We start from the raw sequence: 22,227 nt of genomic DNA, 5'->3' as shown, positions 1-22,227 counted from the left end.
CAGTCATTGATCGACAGGGATCCTCATGCAGACAAAAGAGTTTACAGCAAAGTGAGAAATAGATGTTTTTATTCATCAGTTGACTTGTTGAACTGTTCCAGACTTTTCATGTGTTCAATCTGCTTTTAAAAACAGCTTCTATCAAACAGATGACACTGAAATATTTCCCATGAGTGTTAGTGAACATTTTATTCATCAGACTTTAACTGTCTTTTTTTTTTCTGCATCAGAGAAGTTGATTCATCATCAGTTAAAAAAGCTAAAATACTTTGAATCCCTGTAACTTGTACAGTATATGTCCAGCCCGACCTTCCAGTGTTTATTTTTTCAAGTTTCGCCTTGTTAAATATCACCTTTTCAAAAAAAAAAATTCTCCTAAGCCAGCGAGACTCTGTCACTGTCTGACCACCGTCGTGTTCTCTGGTTACTAATTAGCTCAAAAATGTAATCCTCTGAAAAGCAGTTGAAACCTTTTATCGTAATTATATTTAAAAAAAAAAATCCACACCAACTCTTTTCAACCAACACAGTCAAAGCAGTTAAGGTTATTGTCTTTTTTTATTAAATGGAAAATTAAATCACATTTACTGCTTCGCTGCCAAAGAATGAGTGAATGCTTTGTAATTAAGATCAGATCTACATTAGCCTTCCCCTCACAGCTTTCATACATATTTAACATGTCTCCGACGCAGCCTCCTCCACACCTCTTGCCTCAGTAGGTCCCTCTCTTTGCGGATTCCCTGCAACACAGTGCGATTCTCCTGAGCCCGACGCACCAGGTAGGGCAGTGTGTCGTCCACTGAGCCGTATGGCACTGACTTGTATATGGCATAACCTTCCTTAGCTGGAGGGAAGAAGAGAGAGAGACGTGAACATATTCATCAATGTAGGACTGTTAACCAGTGCATGAGAAAACAATGTATTTTCCTGTGGAAAGGTAAGAAAGCAGATCACACGTGTGTGTGTGTGTTGCCAGTGGAGCTATGATACAACATGTTAATATGTGACTACACTGGAAAACAGGCAACCACCAGACCAGAGTGTTTCCTCACTGGGAACTGTCAGAGAATCTATTTGTTATTCCATCATAGACTGGTTTCACTTATTGATTCATCTGAAATAAGAGACTTTAATAAATTTAAGTTTGACCGGCAAGCACACGTCTCATCCTAACTTTATATCAACAAAAGTGAATTGAAGGTTACATGCAGAGGAACCTGTAGAGAAAACCCTCATCATCAGCCTCCAGGTTTTTTACCGTTGGTTTTATCAGCACTTTTCTGAAATGTTTGCTTTCTTTTCTGAAGTGTCTCAGCTTGAGATATGAAAATGAGTCAAACCCGGTGCTTTCTCCAAGATCCTCCTCGATGGGCACGGCCAGCATGGGCCTCAGTCCCAGCAGCTTCATCTTCTCCATGGAACAAGCACAATTACTCTATACAGATAATATAAATAATCAGCAGCCCACCGAGTGTGAGGGAGACGTGGTCACACATTCCCAGCAGCTGTCCGAAACACACTGAACCTCCACCTTTGTTTATCTCCAACTCCTCCATCCTGAAGACGAAACAAAACAATTACATTATCACACACGATGGGGGGGCCTGAGACACTGCAGCCAGCCACCAGGGGGCTTTCAAGATGCTTTGGCTTCATTTTTTTGGGGAGCAGTCATGTCATCCATCTTAATTATGGAACACACTATGTTAAATGACGTGTTCTGACCGTTGGGCGGCTCGTCTCACGGACTCCTCGTTGTGGGTGGCGACGATGATCCTGTGGCGCTCGGGTTTCTGGGATATGGCGTTCAGCATGACATCCAGCGAGCCGTTGTAACTGCACACACACACACAACAGATGAAATGTGTACGGGTCAAGTTCACTGTAAGAAACCGTTCAAAAAGGTCCCGTTTTCTTGACCCTTTAATGGAGCCTTTATATTTAAATACTTTATATGTACATCAGGAGTGGGTCCTCTCTACGGAGGCCGGCATGCTTTTTACAGTAGCCCAAACTGGACAATCTAAAGACCTTTTGAGTTTTTTATGACAACTGAAGGCGCAACAGACAACTTCACCACTAGATGTCCCTAAATCCTACACAATGAACCTTTAATGGTTAGGATGCATCTGCCTGGATTTATGCACAGTAATGGCCCCGGCTCCCACCCACCTGTCGTTGGTGTCCTCCCAGCACTGATGGACTGGGTCCTGTCGACCTTCTTTCTCTGCCAGTTTCCTCTCCTTGTCCATGTAGGCTCCTCTCACCAGCTTGACCCCCAGACAGAAACCCTCGCTCTGGGACAGAGACAGAGCTTCTAACAGGAGGGACCTGGATTCCTGGAGGACACAACGGAGCGAGGGAGTATTATGTCTCCTTTTCAGGAAAATTCCATAATAAGTTCTGTTAAAATTAAATTTTGATATTTATACAAAGTGACAAATAAATAGATTTGCCTTCAGATAACACTGATATGTGTTCCAAATCCAGGCGCTGTCTTTGTTAAACTTCTTCATCATGGCCATGGTGACAAGAGAGAGGGCGGGGTTCATGTAGGTGTACTCAGCATCCACCAGGACTCGCACTTTGTTGACACTCTCCTGAGGAAACAACAGACACAACAGATGCAAAAATAATAAAAAAATACATGATTTCATTTAAATGATGTGATGATATCAAAACAAATTTCCCATGAGCCTTCAGATCTGTACCTCTGCTATTTTGTTGAGTCTCCGCAGACCACACAGGAAGTGGGCGACTTCCCTTTCATCCAAACCAGGGAAGCTGATTGGCTGACAAGGGATCAACATCACAGTATTAGTAAATGTGTGTGTGTTTGTGTGCGTGTGTGTGCGTGTGTGTATACACATACCTCTCCATCCATGGCCCTCACAACCATACTCAGGTCATACGGTTGTTGTGCGATGAGGGTTGTGAGTTTCACCTTGATACAAGCACAGATTCATCACAGTCAGTAAACACACACGTCTACACTGTAAAAAGGGAGCAGACACTCGTCATTACTGCTGAGGGGGGCGTTCAAGAGCAACAGCCTTGAACTGAAACGTGTATTCTTATCTTTTTTTCCCACGTATTTGAAATACGTGAGGGTTCTGTTTGGCTCAGATGTGTCAGGGTTATAAAGAAATGTCATTTATAGGACATAACAATAAAATATCAACGCCCCCTATACTGAAAATGGACATTAATCGTTTTTTTTTCACTTTTCTTGCATAAAGAAATCCTGAAAACAAATAGCAACAGTTCTATTTGTTTCAATTAAAACTGTGAAACAGAACCTTACACACAGATCCGGGCTGAGCAGAGCTGTCATCTTCAGCTGCATCATCGGGTCTTGGCTCCAGGTGTTGCCGTGTGACATCCTCACACATTCCAGCATGGCCTCCATGTTGTCGTCATATCTCTTCTCCCTGGGGATAAGAAAGCAGATCAAACGTGTGTGTGTGAGTGTGTCTGTGTGTGTTGCCAGTGGAGCTATGATACAACATGTTAATATGTGACTACACTGGAAAACAGGCAACCACCAGACCAGAGTGTTTCCTCACAGAATCTATTTGTTATTCCATCATAGACTGGTTTCACTTATTGATTCATCTGAAAGAGACTTTAATAAATTTAAGTTTCACCGGCAAGCACACGTCTCATCCTAACTTTATATCAACAAAAGTGAATTGAAGGTTACATGCAGAGGAACCTGTAGAGAAAACCCTCATCATCAGCCTCCAGGTTTTTTACCGTTGGTTTTATCAGCACTTTTCTGAAATGTTTGCTTTCTTTTCTGAAGTGTCTCAGCTTAAGATATGAAAATGAGTCAAACCCGGTGCTTTCTCCAAGATCCTCCTCGATGGGCACGGCCAGCATGGGCCTCAGTCCCAGCAGCTTCATCTTCTCCATGGACTGAGAGATCTCTGTCTCACTCTCTCCGGCCACAAACTGAGCGTACACGGTGGGTCGCAACAGCAAGGAAAAGCCCCTTGTCCCCAGGATAGTGCGTGCTGCAGACATAAGCTAAGAGAGAATGACAAGAAGAAGAAGAAAAGGACAAAGGTGCATTATAGATGCCAAAAATATGCACTCAAGTATCAACTGTCTCAACAAGGAATCCTCAGAGCCTTGACAACACTCCTCCAACTCTCATTCAGATTATTTTCTTGCACTTATCAATCATGATGAGTGACAGATGTCTTCTCACCTTCCCACAGTTGTTCACCAGCACTGGGATGGAGCAGAGGTGGAAGACCCCCAGAGCGCGCAGCAGCTCCCCCCAACTCTTCACCTCGAAGGCGCTGGGATCCTGGAAGGCCAGAGCGGCCGAGGGCAGGTCATGCTGCCTGGCAGCCACCGTCCGGGTGGCCGCGGTGCCCATCGCCCTCAGCGGCAGGAGGCGAGCGAGTGAGGGGCGCAGAGGAGGGCGTATCATCATCCTGAGAGGAGCAAGTGTGTCCGGATGGTTTGAAGTGTGTGTGTAAATCTACCTCTGGTGTAATTTTGAAAGCTGTTCCCTCCAGCTGAACCTGGCTTGACAAATAAAAATGAATAATCCAGCGTATCAGACAGAAAGCAGACAGAAATCAGCAGAGCTCACCGTCCTGCTCTCAAGCGTCGGACCTAAATGGCGAGAGGTCGTCTGTTGACGCTTGTTTTTCAAGAGAACCAGTAACATTCATCATCTTCTTTCCAACTGGCAGGTTAATGGGTGACGTTGGACAAAATTGTGTAAACATCACATTGACCCTTGGGACCAAGCCACAAACTTTATCTATTTTCACCTTCGCCGAGGGACTCTAGGATTTTATTTACATTTGCCTGCGTGTCTGTCAACAGGATTAACTCACGAACTACTGGACCGAGATAAACAGGTGGAGACAAGATTATTTTAGGATGTGATGTGGGCCTTGATGACAGTATTGTTTTTTTCTTTTTCCCCTCTTTGGGTCGGTGATCCTTCAAAAATGGGTTTATGAGCTAGGTTGAAGATTGTTTAATGGTGGAGTGGACGCATGACACATGCCCCTGGACTGTGGGTTAAATGTAGGCCTGAGGGATGAAGGGGGGGGGGGGGGGTGTTCATGATATAAAGCAGAGTCAGGTGTCAGTTCCAGAGGAGACTCTGTGAATCAAAGTAAGAATTTTTTTAAACAGCCGAAATGTGTGTGATGTATTGGAAGAAATCCTTCAGAGATACAGTTGTTTGGAGGGATTATCGTCATCAGGCATCGGTTTTGTATCAATCAGCAATATTAGCCTATATTTGCTTAATTGTTTATTCAGTTAAGTTGAGGTGAGGTTGCAGCTTTTAAGCTTTGTCAGACTTTCTAAAAGGTTCTATAAAAATGTATTACATAATAAGAACTCAGTGACAAAAGCGTGACAAAGAAACAATTTTATTTTTCCCTGTGGAATGGATATTTTAAAAGAAAATCTTCAACATCTATTTACAGATTCTTATAAATTCATCAGCTCTCTCTCTCTCTCTCTCTCTCTCTCTCTCTCTCTCTCTCTCTCTCTCTCTCTCTCTCTCTCTCTCTCTCTCTCTCACACACACACATACACACACATTATCTATTGCTACACATTGCTAAAACCCCTAAAAGCGCTATAAGGCCGAAACATTTTGTCAACATAAACATTGCTGCGTTTCAAAACACCGGTCTTGCACCCATGTCCAGGTAGGACCCCTGGGGGTGGGCATGGCCATGCTGGTGTTGTCTGTACAGATGCCTGAGAGGGATGGAGAGGGATGAGTGAGGGTCCTGATACAGCCGCATGGGGTAGGACGGAAAGGGTGGGTAGAGCGCAGGAGGAGGAGTGGAGGAGGGAAGAGATGGATCCAGCTGAGGGAGAAGAGACGGGTGGTGCAGTACCATCTCTGGGCGATACTGGGCAGAGGGGTTGAACTGAGCCATCGAGCCTATGTCAACCGAAGGGTACGAGGATGTGCAGGCGGACGCATGAGCATTGGGAAAGTTTTGAGGATAGGTAGGTGGAGCGGACTGCTGGAAGGAAGAGGAAGGTTGGTAAGGAGGGAGGGAGGATGGTGGATACGAGAAGGAGGAGGGAGGGAAGGCTGCAGCGAGGCAGGGGGCTGGGGCTTGGTAGCTCAGATTTTGGAGGTGCAGGCCGGGGTGGGCCTGGCTGGGTGACACATTTGAAAATGAGAGGTTTTGCATGTGATGGGGGACGGAGGGGAAGGCAAAAGATGTGGCTCCGCCGTGGGAGGGTAGGGGGCAAGGCAGAGTGGGAGCCGGGGGTTGGTTGTAGTTGAAGAGAGGCTGAGCAGCAATTGGAACTGGATCAAGATTTGTAGGCAGGATATTGGGATAAATAAATGCTGCTGGGCTTTGATCGCTGGGTGAATTGTTTCCACTGGGGATACCTTCACCCTGCAGTGGTTGACTGGTCTGGGTGAGCACAGGATGGGTTGATATTTGGTGCTGCAGGCCAGACTGACACACAGAAGATGGGGCGGGGAAGGAGGCGTCTGTGGGTGTGTGGGGGCCGATCGTCTCTGGGATGGTGTGGTAGGTGTTGGCGGAGGGAGAGGACGAGGTGAGGAGGGGCTGTGGGGAGGAGGAGTTGGAAGGAGGTGGAGTGGGGAAGGTGAAAGTGGTCTGCTGCAGGGAGGGAGTGGTGGAGACGGGGGAGGAGGAGGAGGAGGAGGAGTGGAGTGTGGGTGAGGAGGAGAGAATTGAGGGATAGTCGAACGGCGGGATGGAGGGCTGAGGAGCAGATGAGGCCAAGGGGTCGGGGATGGGGAGGGAGGAGAAGGAGGAGGAGTGAGAAAGAGGAGCTGAAGGGAACGAGGAGGAGTTGGCCTGAGCAGGAGCGAAGTTGGAGGTGTAAGCTGGTTCACCCATAGTGTCTGATCTGTGGAGGAGAAAGAGAAGTAAAAGTTTAATGAGATGCAGTAAATTTTACACATTTAATCAATAATAATCATAATAGTAATAAACGTATATATATATATATGTCACACACACCTTTCATTTATACTATTCGTCACATCCCTCCCCGGTGCGTCCTGCATCCCATTGGCCATGGAGATGCCGATGTCAGACATCTGGGAGGCCATAAACGCCTGGCCGAGGTCCAGCGGCTGCTCTGGGACCAGCGTGTCCTGATAGGACGCCTCCTGTGGTCTGTACCCACAGGAGGGGTCAGTCAGCTGGGGCAGAGAGGCCAGAGCCAGGGCCTGCAGGTCTGCAGCGGTGGTGGAGGAAGTGGGCAGCGGCAAAAGCTCGTCAGAGTTGCATGGATCACAGTTGACTGAGGGAGACAGAGGTGGAGGTGTGTCAGGAGCAGTCAGGTAAAAGTGACATTAATCATACTAGTCAAAGTAATGACTCGGTAATGGTGTGAGTCTGCACTCACCGATATCCAAAGGTTCCGTCAAGTCGGATATTTTGCGCTTCTGTCTTGCATCTCTTTGTCTGCAGAGGAAAAAATTTGTAGTTTAGTTTCTTTAAATCATTTGTGTGACTAAGCGTGTGTGTGTGTGTGTGTGTTTCTGTGTCTGTATGTACCTTTTGCTGTTCATGCCGTCCTCTCTGAAGCCCTTTGCGAAGGGGTTGGCTCTGATCTTCAGCTCTGTGATCTGGAAACAACAATAAAAATGTACTTTGGTTTATATTCTCTTATTTTCTTAGCTTTGCATTTTACAGAGTCTACTATTGACTTGAAAAACAATCATCAGGGCTCTGCTGCTTGAGCTCATATAGGCACCAGGTCCAAATTAAATTTCATATTTGGTAAATTTGGGTCTTGATGGATGTAAACACTCTTTTATCCCGTTCTATGTTTTGGCCTAATCTTGAATATCCAGTGTAAAGGTCGTGTTCTGGTACCTTGTTGTTCTGGTAGGCTGTGACCGTGAGAAACTGGGTCTCGGGGAAAACGAAGGAGTGCTGCCCTCCCCCCCACCTCAGCACGTCTCTGGCTTCGATCACATGAACTCTGGGCTGGTAGCGATGCAGCGAGTGGAGGATGATCTGGAAACAGAGGAAGAGAGATTTGCTCAAAGTTCTCTGTGAAGGTTTTTTTACGTTGTGTTTCTGCTGAGTCTGCAGTAAACTTACATGTCCCTGTGAGTCCAGTGTGTTGTTGGTGAGCTTGCAGTAGTGAAAGGAGATGGTGCGGCCCTGCCAGTGAGCGCCCGTGGCGGGGGAGTCCGGATGAATGAACACCCGGTCTGGTAGCCTGGCCTCTGCCCCCCCGATAGCCTGCCAGCCGCCACCTTGGAAGCGGTAGCGGGAGTTGTCCAGTGGGACGATGTCCAGGAGGAGGATGTAACGTAGGGATGGATTCAGGCCCGACAGCTTCATCCTCAAGCCGGGAAACATCCGTCTAGGAAAGATAAAAATGAAAAACGCGTTTATGTTTGTATGTTGTCTGGTTAGTGTCGGAGAATAAAACATCAGGATAATAACAGAGGTACAGAAGCTTGAGGGTCAAAAAAGAGGTCAAAGGTCACAGTGGTGGTACACATGCAGTATCGCAGTATTCTCTCACCGGCCCTTCTTTGTGATGATCATCTCTGTGCCCACGGAGCTGAACTGCTTCCATAGAGACGAGTTCTCCAGCTCCATCCTCACGTCGTCTTTTGGGGTTTTGGTCGCAGGCTCGCTCACAGAGGGAGGGGCCAGCAGCCTCGGGGGCAGGGCTTTGGTGACCATGTCACAGGCGGGAGGAAACAGCGACATGTGGGCTGGAGCTTCCCGGTCTGAGGAAATGCAGATTTATATATTATAAAGCTATAATAATACGATTTTAATGATATCAAACCCTGTTTTTCGGTGTGTGACTTCTTTGCCGCAGCGATTCAGTCTGTTTACACTCTTGAAATATCATTAATTTTGTAGTATTATAGGAATAAGGATAACACAATCAATTAAATCACAAAATTACAGTAAATCTGAATCCACTGAAAAACATAGATTTAGTGCCTTTTGTGTATTAAATCCATCATAAAGGTTAAATGTTTTTATTTATTGAGGTATAAAAATGTCTGCTCCAACTCATGCTTCGGCCTCAGATCATCTGAATGACACCCACTGCAGCTTCCATAACAGATGCAGTGCTTTAAACCTAAATGTTTTTGGTGAATCATTTAAAAATCATATAAACATTGAAAATATTCTAGGTAAAAGTATAAACTAATTTGTATTTGTCAAGCATTGTCCCTCTCACCTCTGTAGAAGCAGTCTCCGATCCTCTGAGGTCCCAGAGTCAACCCGGGGTACATCTCCACGCTCAGCATCCTCCTGGTCTGCGTCTGTCACTTAGAACTCGTCCTCTTCACCAGCTCCAAACTGACATTTCAGTTGTGTCTTCTTTCAGATTGACCTCAGCTGCCTGAAGCGGTATCAGTCCTCTGCTGTCCTGGAGACCTCTTCTTGAAAATAGCCACTGCTGTCTTGGCTCTGTGTCTGTTCCTGTCTCTCTGCCGTCCTTTGCTCCAAATGCCCTCGGTGGTGTCTGTTGCTCTGTTAAATAGGTGTGTGGGGCTTCACACATGAGGCCAAATGGCTCCATTTTCATGTGTCTCTCCATCTTCCCTTATGTCCCCACTCCACTAAAACAAACAACACTGGGCAAAGTGTTACTTTAGTTTCTGAAAGAATCGTTGTTGTGATTTGTTGTTTCATGTCATTAGAGGTGGAATGAGTAGCTTTACTCAAAAACTGTTTTAGTTTAATGTACTTAAGTATTTTCTATTTCACTGCATTGCAGGGCAAATATATTCCCTTTCACTCACTAGTTATTTAAGTAGTTTTTAATAATGATAAGTTATAGTTCTGTATGTTTATTTAGCACTTATCAGAAGCAGAGATAACAAAAGGCTTTATAAGGACAACAATGAAAAGACACATGCGTCTCACTTCATTTCTTTACACATAAACCAACCTGTATACACATGTTAACACACACACATTTACCTATGTTGAATATAATATTATATATAAAAAATACTCTATGGATGGATAGAATAATACAAGGCAGTTTTTCATAGATATTCTGCAGATGAGCATGTATCTATCCATCCATCCATCCATCCATCTATCTATCTATCTATCTATCTATCTATCTATCTATCTATCTATCTATCTATCTATCTATCTATCTATCTATCTATCTATCTATCCATCTATCTACCTGATTATTTTGACACTGTGGTATTGACACTTGTAACATTTCTTGCAGCTGCAGCTCGTGTTTCAAACGGCTCTTGTCCTTCCACGTAAATCCAGTGGTTTACTGGCAGCTCCCCTGTGGCTGCTTGATGACTTGATGACAGGGCTCTTCCTCTCAGCAGTCCGCCTGTTAGTTCTTCTCTGCAGGGAGCCGGGCCTTGAATGAAGCCGGAGGAGGAAGACACCTTGCAATTTGGCCTCTACAAAAACACGGGCGTCTGGAGGTTTATATGTGGGTTTGAATTGAGGCTGCAGCTCAGTATCAAAGCTGAATCTGGCAGAGCACTTTCTAAAACACTGGAAATGTGGAATTAATCAATTCAACACTAATTCTGTCGTCCTGTGGGGGACGTTTGGTGAGCAGACAGGCTTTGTGGTTAATAAACAATAAAACTACAACAATAGACCACACAGACAAATCAGTATGAGCAGCGGCTGGTAGTCAAACATTCACTTAAAGTAAAATCAGCCATACCTCAATGTGAGATAACTTCCTGACGACCAGAAGTCATGCATCTTGTATTATTATTTATGTAAGTGGATTATTATTAATACTGGTGCATGAACATGTATACGAACTGTAGTGGAAGTATAGAGTAGCATTGTATACAGATACTTGTGCTTTTAATATATGCAAACAAGGTGTAAAACAGCTCATGGAGGTTATGTCAGATTGTTGGTTGGTTTGTACGTTAGTTTGTGAGGAATATATATATATATATATATATATATATATATATATATATATATATATGTATATATGCATAAACTAACAGACGACCATGAAACTTGGTTGAAGGACCCATTCAATTTTGGTGCGAATCTGGATCAGGGGGTAGAGGCAGGATATGTTTTTTTGACATTTGGACTGATTTCCAATGGAATCATTCATGAATTGTGATGAGAACAACCAGGCTCATTATGGGGACTGATATTTATGAGTGTGTGTAATTTGCCGCAGCTTGACTGGAGTTAATGGGACTGTTGGGCCTTGTGGGAGGAATGAGCTCTACTGAGTCTCATTCTAGTTTTTAATCTGTGGTCAGCAAGTTTATTTTCAGCCTTAGTCGTTCTAACTTGAATTCCTAGAAGTGACAACTGAATGGAACAAATCCTCATAAGACTTTAATATGAGCATTGATCTGCTGCTTTCAGGAAGAAGTGCCCTCGGACCACAGAGGCTCTCGAGCAGAGGATTACCGTTACATCATGACTGGAGCTTTTTGCAACTTCAGTGATCAGCCGGATAAAGTGTTTGGCCTCATCTCTGAGGATTTCCCTATAAATTGTGTCTATCGGTGATAGAAAACCCTCAAGCTGACAAACTCCCCCCTGATCTACCTGCTCGTGGACATTCTTGCCGATATCCCAGTGACAGCTGGAGTGACCTCACATGAGTGAAGTGAAAATGTTGTTCTAGTTGTTGTTTTCCTTCTCCATTTGTGTGCGTGTGTGCTGGTGAGAGATAAAAGCGAGCGGGGACGGAGGGGAAGTGGAGGTGTGAGCGCCACACCGAGAGAGAGAGGTCATTACCCTGATGGCTGCAGTGGGGCGGGTGTGACGTCTCTTAATGTTTTTACGAACTAACAGGTGTGTCGCAGGCGCTGCAGCCACCAGACTCTGTAACAGGCCATAATGAGGATTGTTACGTGTTGTTTCTTTAAGCCATCAGGTCAGTGTGGGCTGTTTGCAGTGCATTCATTATTTCCACAGGTTTTGCTCTTTGACGCGTCCCCGCTAAGTGCTTTGATGTCCTCCTCTATTTACTCACTGAGGTTTCAGGTCAATCTACAGAAAACACTTGATTTCTTATTCTCATTTTCTGATTTTATTTGAAGAAGCACAAACCGGGAGATTGTCGGATTTCTTCAATCACGTATATGATGAAACAACAAGGTTTTTAATCCCATGAGGATTACCTTGTCCCCAACTGGGAGCAGGATGCAAACACTTTTAGGGAAAACGTGTGGATGCTGAGATTCTCTCACCCCACCGGCGAGTGTGTTGACTGTGAATTAATCCACTCTACGTATAAACCGCATGCATTCAGATTACAGATTACAAGCCTCAGTTCATTTTGCGGATCAACCAGGGCCCATTTTATTAGGACCCTGCCATAAATACATGGCAAACTACATGTACCAAGGAAGCACGTTTAATCATGAAAGGAGGCACGGCTTGTTTACAGAGATACAAACTTCACACAAAGAGCAAAGCCAAAGAGTTTTTTTATGTAATCATTTCACACACACATTCTATCTGCCTCTGTCAGAGAAACGCCGACTCTGATCCCAACATCTCCGATTTACCCAGCAGATGTTTAAGACGCGGTCAGACCACCTCCAGGGGATCCCGGTCGGCCTTGGACACCACCACCGTGACACTCTCAGGGAGACGCACAGCCAGCTTCTCCCTGAACACTGTCAGGTAGCCGCGCTCGCTGTTGCTGTGATCGCTGAGGATGACGCTGGTTCCCTTCGCCACAGTGTCCAGCACCTCGTGGTGGGCCATCTCGCCTGAGAAATGGATATTCATCACTGGGATATCTGGTATTTAATCAGCAGGCATTTTATATTTTCGGTTGAAACCTGTACCTGTGATATGAAGGTCGGCTTTGACCCCACTCAGCACTGAGATTCCTGATCCAGCGCACACAGCCACGGTGCACACGGTGGACTCTGAAAAAGGAAAATCTGGTCAACCTCTTTTCATAGATTTATTAGAAAGTGTGAGAAATAAGTAACTGGTTCATTGCATTGTTTACATGTGTTATTTTAAAGCGTAAGCACCAGGACGAGGTGTGAGGTCATTACCTAGTGTCTGCCCCCATCCTAAAGCCAGACGGAGGTGACTCAAGCCCAGGTGAGACTTCATCTTCTGGATGGCTGTTGCAACCGTTACTGGCTGGACCAGAACACTGAGTCGCCCTGGGCCATGGCCTGGAATAGGAGGCTGCAGGGAGTGATCCATGAAAAACGATATTAGTAAATCGTACTATAAACAGCTGCTTTGTGAAATGTAAAGAACAACTTTTTAACCTTATAATAATAATACCTTCTCTAGCTTCAGGATGCTCAGGGACTGGCTGGGAGTTGTGTGTTTTAACAGAGCGTGGACACTGAGGGTCAGCGCTGACTCACTGCAGGTTACACCGACGTGGATCCCACTGTTTTCTGGTCTGTGTGGAGGATAAATACATCATCACTGTGGTTAGTTTCTCTTCTTTTCAACGTGTTGTCATCATTCAAACTTGCCAAAAATAGTTCATTAAGGATAATTTCCTTGTTATTTGTATTTAGCCTTTTTCTGTGGCTGTCCTGCCATCAACTTATGCTAATGAAGCCAGTGGAAGCTTTGATATCCAAGGTGTGAAAGTCGACTGTCAAAATGCAAAGTGGCAAGAAAATCAAACCCAGAGTAATAAACCAACACACTGGCTGCTGTGAAAACACTGGCTGTGGCCGGTTCATCACTAACACTGATGCCTAAATCTCCCAGGACCACACTTTGATAGAGAAAAGTAGATTCAGCTGGGAGTTTTGAAGGTAATCAAAAAAAGGGATTGATTAAGACAAAGACAATCAATCTTAACTTGCTGCACGTATTGGAAATCGTCTGGTGTAAAGTCAGAAATGTGTCATGAAACACGACCTGTTCACTGAATGCTGTAGCGCTGTTCCACCATCACAAGCCTTCAGTTCCTCCATGACGGTGTCGAGCTCCTCTTGGCTCCTGACCATGAATTCCAGTTTGTGAGTGTGGGAGGAGCCACCGAAGGACTGACTCAGCACGGACACCTGGCCGCTACCTGAGAATCACAGACAAACACCAGAGATGGAAAACAATCACTCAGGATAGTGGACCAGTGGACCAGTGTCATGTGTCACAACATTTTAGCCTGAGCCTTCGTTAAATATGCAAGTAGCATAAGCAAAGTGTATGCGACACATTTTCCATTCAGAGTGACATCTTACCAAGTCCCCCGACCAGCCAGTCGTTTATTCCTCCTTTAACGCTGTCCCACGATGTGTGAGGGGAGAAGATCGCCATCCCGGCCTCGACCGCCCGCACGGCCAACCGCTGCTTCCACTCTTTCTGAACTAGACGCTTGATTGGCCGAAACAACGGAGGGTGATATGAGATCATGAGGTCGCAGCTCATGGCCTCTGCTTCTTCCATGACGGCGTCTGTGAGGTCGTTGGTCAGCAGGACAGTTTTGACAGGCCGAGGTTTGCTCGGCTCCACCAACAGGCCGACGTTGTCCCACGACTCAGCCAGGGACAGAGGAGCGAGCTGCTCCAGCACCTGCAGAACCTCTTTGAGCTCCATCCGGCCCGAACAGTGAGTCGAGTGACAGAGGCTGTGGGCGGAGGGGAGCAGGGGGACCAAGGTTTGTCTGTTTGTCAGGAAGCGGCGACTGTGAGAAGGTGAAGGGAGAGATGGACGGATGGAGGAAACTGTGGAGGCAGAGGAGCAGAGAGCGGAGCGTGAGACCAAGCTCCGGTCGGCACAGAGGCTTCTGTAGGAGAGCGAAACAAATGTCCGAGTCAGATTTCTTCCAGTCAGCATCGGAGGAGACCTGTGTGGGATAAAATAAAAAGAATTACAAAATGCAGTAGGTTTAATAAACCCCCATAGAAAAGAATTCCACTGAATAAACCTGAGCATCAGATTTATGTTGGACATGTTTCAGGTGTAATTTAATAGTTTTTCATTTCGTTTTAGGGCTTGATGTCAAACAGAGTGGATCAAACTGCATTAACTTTTTTTTCTGCTAAATGCATTGTTAATACAACTGTAAACTAACAGCTAATAAACAGACTGGCTCTTTTTAACTGGTTCAAATCCTTCAAACTAAATGAACACCTCACTTGTTTTTGTTTATGGACAGAAAACCTGCAAAGACAATAATAAGCAGTCTGATCAGATTCACACTGAGTGTTTCTAATGACACAGACAGTTGAACCTGAAGTTTCATGTTGTATTAAATCCATAAAGTTGCTCTGATATTTCAAACCTTCTGACGTGATCTCCACCAACAGCTGTGACAGCTGTAGTAGTAGCATGCTAACAGCTCAGCTAGCCAGTTAGCCATCGTTAGCTTCTACCAGCACACATTGTATGAACTTGACTGTATTGAACACGACAGTGTGAACGTGTCAGTGTGTGATTGAGGAAACTCTTCATACTTTAGCTGGACTTGAACTCAGGAAGTCAAACGAGCCGCTGAACAGGCTTCACCCGGATGTCGGAGGAGGTGCAACAGTGCAACGCACTTTACTGTGGAAGAATGTTCACTTCCGGCTTCCGCTCGTGTTGCGATCTGATTGGATTGATTTCCATGTGACTTAAATAATAAGAATCATAATAATAATAAAAATATATACTTTTTAAAATATGTCAGTTATGCTTACTGGTACACTGATCGTGTGCAGGAACAAATTAATATTGAAATTCTCAATATATTTGAGTTCTAAGACCTGGTTGGAAAAAAAAAACAATAGATAAAAAATGACTGGAGCAACTTGTAGTAAAAACTGAAAGCTTAACTTTGGTGGTTGAATTTCACCGGATGAAGCTGGAGCAACTTAGAGAGGTTTTTTTTATTCTCCTCGTGTCTGACTGTTAAATTCAAACATCATGTGAACAGTGAAAGACCGGATGACTTTGATAAACTGCTGGGCCTATTAACTCTTCCAGAGCAGGCGGTCCAGCAGCAGATACTCAGGAGGCATCCGCCACTTCTCAGAAGGATTATGAGGACATCTGAAAAACACAAATGAAAATCCGGAAACAAAAAACATAGACGGAGCGGGAGGGTTATCAATGTTGACAGATGATTGAGAAAGGTCGAAAACCGCAGTTCTTATCACGTGCACGACAACGAGCCGCTGGGCCCACAGGCCAAATGAGCCTGGGAGCGACCGGGAGAGAGATTACGGTGGATTAATAAATAAAGGTCGATGCTGGATGTTAGAGGGATCAGGGAAGGATCAGAGCAGGGGCGGCGCAACCATGCATTACATCATGTGATTCTTCCTTTGGGTCCATCAGTCCCTGTGTGCTCTGTACAGTTTAAATGACATCCCCTCTGCAGACGCCCACGCTGACAGTCCACGTGCTTTAATGCACAAATGAAATAAATTCAAAATTGTGAATCCTTCGTCCTCTCTTATCCTGATGTTGCCTGTCTACACTCAACAGCAGTTATGGACAACACAAAAAAAAAAAAAATTAGGAACCTGTCAATGTTGGCACAGCTTATGCCGTTGACTTTGACAGATGTGTGTTTAGTTGTTGGCAGATGTGTGGTTAGTTATTATGTCTGTGTGTTCACAGAGAGAACAACTTGTATTAATTGGTATTATAAGCCCTCTCACCCCATCTGGCAATGCGTATGAAGTCCTGCCCAGTTTGTCGTGCTGTAGCGTCTGTTTGTCTGGGTTCAGTGTCCCCGTCCACAACACTGATATCCTCTCAGCCAAGGTGATGAATGTCAGCCGTGCTGCCTTGGGGTCAGTTCCACGCAGTGTTGGAGACAGACCACCACACGTCTTCTGTTAAGTGGTAAATGGGCTGTGTTTACATTTCCTGTCTCATCGACCACTTAAAGTGCTGCACAGTACAAACTGCATTCATCCATTCATGCGCACTTTCAGTGTCTACCGCCATTTCTATTACACAGGCATCAGGGGAAACTTGGGGTTCAGTATCTTTCCTGAGGACACGTCGTAATGCGGATTGGAGGAGCTGGGGATCAAACCACCAACATTTGGGTTAGTGGACGACCCTCTCTCCCCCTCACACAACCAGTCAACAGGCCTTTTGTATCACGGTGGGAGATGAGGTGTAAATTTGAGAGAGTTTTGTTTATTCCATTATAAACTTGGTGAGATTTGCACAAGCTATTATCACAGCTCTGATTCAAACTGTGTATGAATAGAAAGAAACCAGCAGTCATTTGCTCTGATTCCATTTTGAGCCATTCGCTTTTTTTCGACACATTTGTTTATGAAGAGATAATATACCCTAAATTCTTAGTCACATTTTACCTCCAGATGTTTGCAGATATTTTCAACTTGCACTGATAATTATCTAAAGCAAACTTAGTCTGTGTGCTCTCAATTTAGTCCTCATTCTGGGACAAACATGTTTTTCCCCCTTTTTCTGCATCTACTACCTAGAAATCGGTTACGCATGAGTCATGATATAATCATTTTTAGTCTATGTATTACGAGCAGTACTCAAATCCGGCGGCATGTCCATTTTTGGTCACACAATCTCTGTCCTGACCTCCTTCCAAAAGATGTAGGACGGAGAAGTGACTAAATCCCCAACATTTCTACCGACACAGCACAGCAGCAGCATCACTGATGCTTTTGGTTTTCAAATCCCCTCTTTGGTGCACGAAATCCATAGATGATCGGGTCACTTCATTACACAACCAGCGAGTTGTGTATTATTATGCAAGCTGATTTGTTATGAAAGGCATGATGAGGATGTGCTCCACATTTGCTTTGATAGCTGAAGCAGTTTTACGTGTCAAAGAGGGAACAGGTGGAACTGAACTGTGACAGTGAGACAACATGCACAATAAGATGAGGAAGCTAAAAGGAAGTCAGCTGCCATCACCTGAATATTCACGTATCCTCTTTGCCTAATGTGACAAATAAATTCAACCCCTTGGTTCAGACAAACATTTTCGAATAAATCACAATAACAATCTCATGAAGATCTCTTTTATTTTCTGATTACTTTTCCAAATGAGTTGCCCCACAGTCTTTTATCACGTGAGATAAAGTCAGAGGTTAAATTCCTGCGGACTAACAGCTGAGTAACACATACAGAACTCATGTGCAAAGTTTACTCATATTAAGACGTTTTATTTTGTTCTTTGCCAAACAAAGATAGATATCTGCATTAAACTCGATGGATTTCATCCACACATTTCAAAAATCAGTCAGTTCAACAAAACAATCCATAAAGAACTTTGAGTTTACATTATAATCAAACCAAACGATAAAGCTTAATTAGTTCATCACAGTCTTTTCAGTATATTTTTACATTGGATTAATATACATGGTTGCATAGCTTTATATTCCCTCTGAGGATGACTTGATATTGCTTGACTGGTCTGTGCACCACTAACATTGAATTTTCACATGATTACAATTATTCTGGATTAGTAGAAGTAAATCTGTCCGAGAGCTCCAGACAAACACGGCATCATTATCAATGCATGTCTGCAGATGTGCACAGGTCCTCCCTTCACTGACCGTCCCCTCGGCCGTCATTGATGGGACATCATTCTGACGAACTCTGCAGGAAAGACAAAAAGTTTAATGAGCGAAATGCAGGAAGAGTCACATGTATTTTAATCACCTCATACATTTATGTCATATACCTTCAAAGTCCACGGTGCCGTCTCCGTTGTCGTCCGCTTCTTTCACGATGGCGTCTATCTCTCTCCGACTCATGTGCTCGCCCATCAGCTTGGTCATGGCGGACCGCAGTTCTTCTGTTGTGATCTCTCCATCGCCATCTATGTCGAACTACCCAGAGAGACAGAGGAACACTTGAAAGAATATACCAGTGTGTTGTTTTTATTTACGAGACATTCGTGAAGCTGCAGGATGGAGGAGTTCCTTCTCTCTCACCTCCTTAAAGGCGTCTTTAAGCTCCTTCATGCCAATCATCCCAGCCGTCTCCGCCAGCAGCTTCGGAGTCATCAGTTCCACAAAGTCTTCAAAGTCGACTCTGCCACCAACTATGAAAAAAATGACAATAATAATAATGAAGTTTCAGGAATTGAGAAAACATCTCTCAGTTGCATTTAAAGGTTTTGACCAGGACTTAAAGATGAGCGAGGACTTACGGTTCATGTTGATGTTTTGGCTCAGCTCAATCAGCTCCATCTCCGTGGGCATGTAACCCATCGTCCTCATCAGGTTCCCCAGGTCCTTACAGCTGATCAGCCCGTCCTTGTCTTTATCGAACTCGTTGAACGCGTCACGCAGCTCTGCAACAACACAACAAGACCCTGAGTCGGGTAAACAGTCTGCTAAAGGGCACCAAAAAAATCAAATGATGGGAATTTAACTTACCATCGATCTCATCATCAGCCAGTCCTCTAGCCTGCATAAGAGAAAAGGTTGTTGATTGTATGAAAAACACAGAAAGAAAATGGGCAACCAACAATCCAATTAACAAAATGGATGTTTTTATTTATCTTTATAGGTATTAAAGAGATTAAACTGTGGGATTTTTTTTAAAGCCATGGTTTTGAGTGATTATGCCCATATTGGCAGGCGGGCTTCATATCGGCCAGTAGCATCACCGGCATGTAACAGCATTTTGAGTTATATCACTTTTCAAAGCAAACATCAGCACAAAATCATCAACAATTTGAAAAGGCTGTAAACGTTGTACTTACGAGGTTTTTCCCTCCACGCAAGAACACACACGCTGCGCCTAAACTCATTTCTGGAAGCGGAAACATAGAGAGTGAAGTGTTATTTAGAAAGGTTATGAAACCAGTGACCCTCTCTCACGCAATACAGATGGGGTGTGGAGTTTGTCGAAGCCAGAAAGTCAGGATTAAGACAGATTGGATAGTCTGTGCTCCCTCTGAGGGATTAAACAATATGTCCTCTGTCTGGACTCGCTCACTTTGTCGATATGTGTGTGTCTGTGTGTCTTCATTTTCAGATATTGTCAAAAGTCAGAAGTATTCTTATAGATTAATAACAGGAGAAATTGTAGATTTGGACGAAAACACTAGAGTAATTTGGTAATTTCTTTCCAATTTGACTCTCTTCTGCAGTAATGTGAATTGATCAGTTATCTGGCATATACAGAACATGTCATTTGCATCATTATCTTTGAAAGTTTCCGAGTTTTCATTATGACTTGAGGAACAAAATCTGAAATAAGTGTCACAGTGTTGTGGTTATTCGTGCTTACCGGTCTCAGGTGATTTCTTCTCTTCAGCCGATCGCATTATAGACGAGCCCTGAAGTCGACTCTCGGCAGCTGCTCTGCACAGCCCTCCTCTCCGAGTCTTTATCTTCTTCTCTGTATCCGTCCCGTTCAGTCAGGACACACCTGCCTCTCAGTGTGAGGTGACCCTGTGTGACCAGCCTGCAGGGATGCTGTGAGGTTGCATGAGAGGAGGAGTGGCTGCCTCCAGGGTTGTATACCCATCGCGGGGGGGGGGAGGAGTCAGACGTGTGGGGCAGGATGACAGTGAGTTCATGTAAGAGCTAAAGAGATGCGGCCCTGGTTTCCTGCTGACATCACAGTGTACGTTTCACTGACGTCTGAAACCGCAGCTTACAGAGGAAATATCAGTTTACAGTTTGGGGGTTAGAGTTGCTTACTTACTGTAAATAAATTATAGTATAGTACTATTGTTTTTTACAGTTACATTTATTATTATATAATAAAAACACGTTGACTGCAACTCTTTACTTTTCTTTATTGATTAATCAGTCAGTTAATTTTCCTTTTAATCACTGAATGTTTAAACATGTCCAAAATCAACAAAAAAAGACAATCATAAACACAACATGACACAACATAAAAAGTACAACATGTTAGAGATAAACCTGTCCATACATATCATTATTAAAAATGTAAAAATCACAGCTATACAGGTTTTTATTCCATTCAAAAGAGGCTGTTTTTTTGTGTTTTTTAGTTGCATTTTTCTTGAGGCATTTGTCTCTGAAGTTAATTTTGATACTTGTATTGGGCTCCTACAAAAATTGAATTAAAAATCGAATTTTACTTTTATTTCCCCTTCTGTAATAAAACAAGAACAACTGAGTTCCCAGCAGAGTTGATGGTTACCAGTGTTCGTTTTGATGACAAAATCGTTTGCTTATGTTTTTGCTTCGTGTTTGGAGGGGGGGGGGGGGGGGGGGGGGGTAATAAACAGCCAACTACTGAATATTACAGGTGTAGTTTCTGCTGCAGCAGTTTTTATTTTTGGATCAGGACTCGCGTCGCAATTTCTGCAGGGTCAGCCTGAGTCATCAACTTTGTTTCTCACATCTATACACAATGATACAATGGTAAAGCTGGACTATCTATGTATATTTTACACAGGTGAATTCCATTTATATCAAATCCCGGGCTTAAATTTTTCTAGTAGAAAACATGTGACAGTAACAATTGAATAGAGGCTCATTTGGATCTTCGGGTCCTTTGTTGCCAATGTCACCCTGTGGGATAATATGAATTATTGTATTGGTTACATCTGCGTGGAACGGATTATTAATTCCATGAAATACCCTGATGACAATGTCCAGGATTAATGCCTCGAGGTCAATCTTGACTTCCTACAGCAAAAATGCAAACGTTAAGTCAGACTTAACAAGCTGAGCTGAAACACTTCAGCCTGCAGGTCTTCACAGTTTGTGTCCTCTGCTCTGACCTCTCCTCTCTCCCTGCATCCCTATTATGTAAATTCATCAAAAATCTGTTTGCATAAGACCAATAATCCTCTGGGATGTGCAACAGGCGCTAGGAATCTTTTTTTTCCCCCCTCCCTTGTCTTTGGTGAGCCAGCTGAAAGGTTACGCAAAGCCACAACCACAGCTGTTGAAAGATGTCTGTGCAGAGTATGAATGAAAACTGCAGAGGAGGAGGAGGAGGAGGAGGAGGAGAGACTAAGAGGTTAAGGGATGTATGTTTTTTTTTGGGAGATTGGGAGAAATTAAGAAGGTTTAGAAAAGTTATGAAAGCAATGTCGTGGAGATCAGACGTTTGACCCCTCAACATTCTGCATTGTTCAATAACTTTAAGCTGTAGTGGATGAAGAATGACTGTGTGTCTATTTCTGACGTATCACTACCTGATGACTGGTGCCAGTCTGATTTTAGCAGGCATGGGGGAAAAGTACAAATGGAAACTGTTTGTTCTTAATGTGTGATTACCGTATGTGCTGTGTCAGCTAAAAATGCACCATACAGAGATTATACTGAGTGGATTACCGCTGCGGAGGCTGGGATCA

At 44.1% G+C, this 22,227-nt stretch overlaps 4 protein-coding genes across 5 annotated transcripts; all 4 read right to left on the bottom strand.

Annotated features, from left to right (window-relative positions):
• Positions 1–52: 52 nt before the first annotated feature.
• On the bottom strand, positions 53–4,755 carry prodh2 (proline dehydrogenase 2). Of its 2 annotated transcripts, XM_053413676.1 has the most exons (11): positions 4,607–4,755; positions 4,214–4,535; positions 3,839–4,029; positions 3,305–3,431; positions 2,873–2,944; positions 2,712–2,792; positions 2,457–2,600; positions 2,173–2,339; positions 1,726–1,836; positions 1,469–1,557; positions 53–844 (listed from the first exon to the last, which is right to left on the bottom strand). In XM_053413676.1, the coding sequence occupies exons 2-11, from the start codon at positions 4,442–4,444 to the stop codon at positions 663–665; spliced, it is 1,395 nt and encodes a 464-aa protein (XP_053269651.1). In that variant the 5' UTR covers positions 4,445–4,535; positions 4,607–4,755; the 3' UTR covers positions 53–662. The 2 variants fall into 2 exon arrangements, with proteins under 2 accessions (XP_053269651.1, XP_053269650.1); XM_053413675.1 differs by having other exon boundaries at positions 4,214–4,717.
• An 832-nt stretch (positions 4,756–5,587) lies between these two features.
• Positions 5,588–11,896, bottom strand: tbx6 (T-box transcription factor 6). The gene is made up of 9 exons (XM_053413699.1): positions 11,745–11,896; positions 9,208–10,411; positions 8,530–8,740; positions 8,097–8,364; positions 7,866–8,009; positions 7,545–7,615; positions 7,393–7,451; positions 7,002–7,287; positions 5,588–6,888 (listed from the first exon to the last, which is right to left on the bottom strand). Exons 2-9 carry the CDS (start codon positions 9,275–9,277, stop codon positions 5,661–5,663), a joined length of 2,337 nt encoding a protein of 778 aa, XP_053269674.1. The 5' UTR covers positions 9,278–10,411; positions 11,745–11,896; the 3' UTR covers positions 5,588–5,660.
• Positions 11,897–12,016: 120 nt separating this feature from the next.
• Positions 12,017–15,513, bottom strand: nif3l1 (NIF3 NGG1 interacting factor 3-like 1 (S. cerevisiae)). The gene is made up of 7 exons (XM_053413700.1): positions 15,401–15,513; positions 14,186–14,790; positions 13,863–14,019; positions 13,266–13,389; positions 13,025–13,163; positions 12,806–12,889; positions 12,017–12,727 (listed from the first exon to the last, which is right to left on the bottom strand). The coding sequence occupies exons 2-7, from the start codon at positions 14,778–14,780 to the stop codon at positions 12,543–12,545; spliced, it is 1,284 nt and encodes a 427-aa protein (XP_053269675.1). The 5' UTR covers positions 14,781–14,790; positions 15,401–15,513; the 3' UTR covers positions 12,017–12,542.
• Positions 15,514–18,253: 2,740 nt separating this feature from the next.
• cabp5a (calcium binding protein 5a) lies at positions 18,254–20,359 on the bottom strand. The gene is made up of 7 exons (XM_053413993.1): positions 20,175–20,359; positions 19,645–19,694; positions 19,316–19,346; positions 19,087–19,230; positions 18,869–18,978; positions 18,616–18,763; positions 18,254–18,530 (listed from the first exon to the last, which is right to left on the bottom strand). Exons 1-7 carry the CDS (start codon positions 20,209–20,211, stop codon positions 18,502–18,504), a joined length of 549 nt encoding a protein of 182 aa, XP_053269968.1. The 5' UTR covers positions 20,212–20,359; the 3' UTR covers positions 18,254–18,501.
• Positions 20,360–22,227: the final 1,868 nt, after the last annotated feature.

Source organism: Pleuronectes platessa, chromosome 21, assembly GCF_947347685.1.
Source record: "Pleuronectes platessa chromosome 21, fPlePla1.1, whole genome shotgun sequence".
Taxonomy (NCBI): Eukaryota; Metazoa; Chordata; class Actinopteri; order Pleuronectiformes; family Pleuronectidae; genus Pleuronectes; species Pleuronectes platessa.
The sequence above is the reverse complement of the archived record's forward strand: the minus strand, read 5'-3'. Positions and strand labels throughout refer to the sequence as shown.

Coding starts and splice junctions, on each gene's coding strand:
- tbx6 (XM_053413699.1), bottom strand. CDS start 9,277: ATGCTGAGCGTGGAGATGTACCCCGGGTTGACTCTGGGACCTCAGAGG. Junction 8,365..8,529: donor ATCATCACAAAGAAGGGCCG/GTGAGAGAATAC, acceptor TATCTTTCCTAG/ACGGATGTTTCCCGGCTTGA. Junction 8,010..8,096: donor CACTGGACTCACAGGGACAT/GTAAGTTTACTG, acceptor CTCTGTTTCCAG/ATCATCCTCCACTCGCTGCA.
- nif3l1 (XM_053413700.1), bottom strand. CDS start 14,780: ATGCTGACTGGAAGAAATCTGACTCGGACATTTGTTTCGCTCTCCTAC. Junction 13,390..13,862: donor CTACAGCATTCAGTGAACAG/GTCGTGTTTCAT, acceptor TCCTCCACACAG/ACCAGAAAACAGTGGGATCC. Junction 13,164..13,265: donor GCATCCTGAAGCTAGAGAAG/GTATTATTATTA, acceptor CACTCCCTGCAG/CCTCCTATTCCAGGCCATGG.
- cabp5a (XM_053413993.1), bottom strand. CDS start 20,211: ATGCGATCGGCTGAAGAGAAGAAATCACCTGAGACCG. Junction 19,231..19,315: donor GGCTGATGATGAGATCGATG/GTAAGTTAAATT, acceptor GTGTTGTTGCAG/AGCTGCGTGACGCGTTCAAC. Junction 18,979..19,086: donor CCAAAACATCAACATGAACC/GTAAGTCCTCGC, acceptor TTTTTTTCATAG/TTGGTGGCAGAGTCGACTTT.
- prodh2 (XM_053413676.1), bottom strand. CDS start 4,444: ATGATGATACGCCCTCCTCTGCGCCCCTCACTCGCTCGCCTCCTGCCG. Junction 1,558..1,725: donor GTGAGACGAGCCGCCCAACG/GTCAGAACACGT, acceptor TTTCGTCTTCAG/GATGGAGGAGTTGGAGATAA. Junction 845..1,468: donor CCACGTCTCCCTCACACTCG/GTGGGCTGCTGA, acceptor TCTTCCCTCCAG/CTAAGGAAGGTTATGCCATA.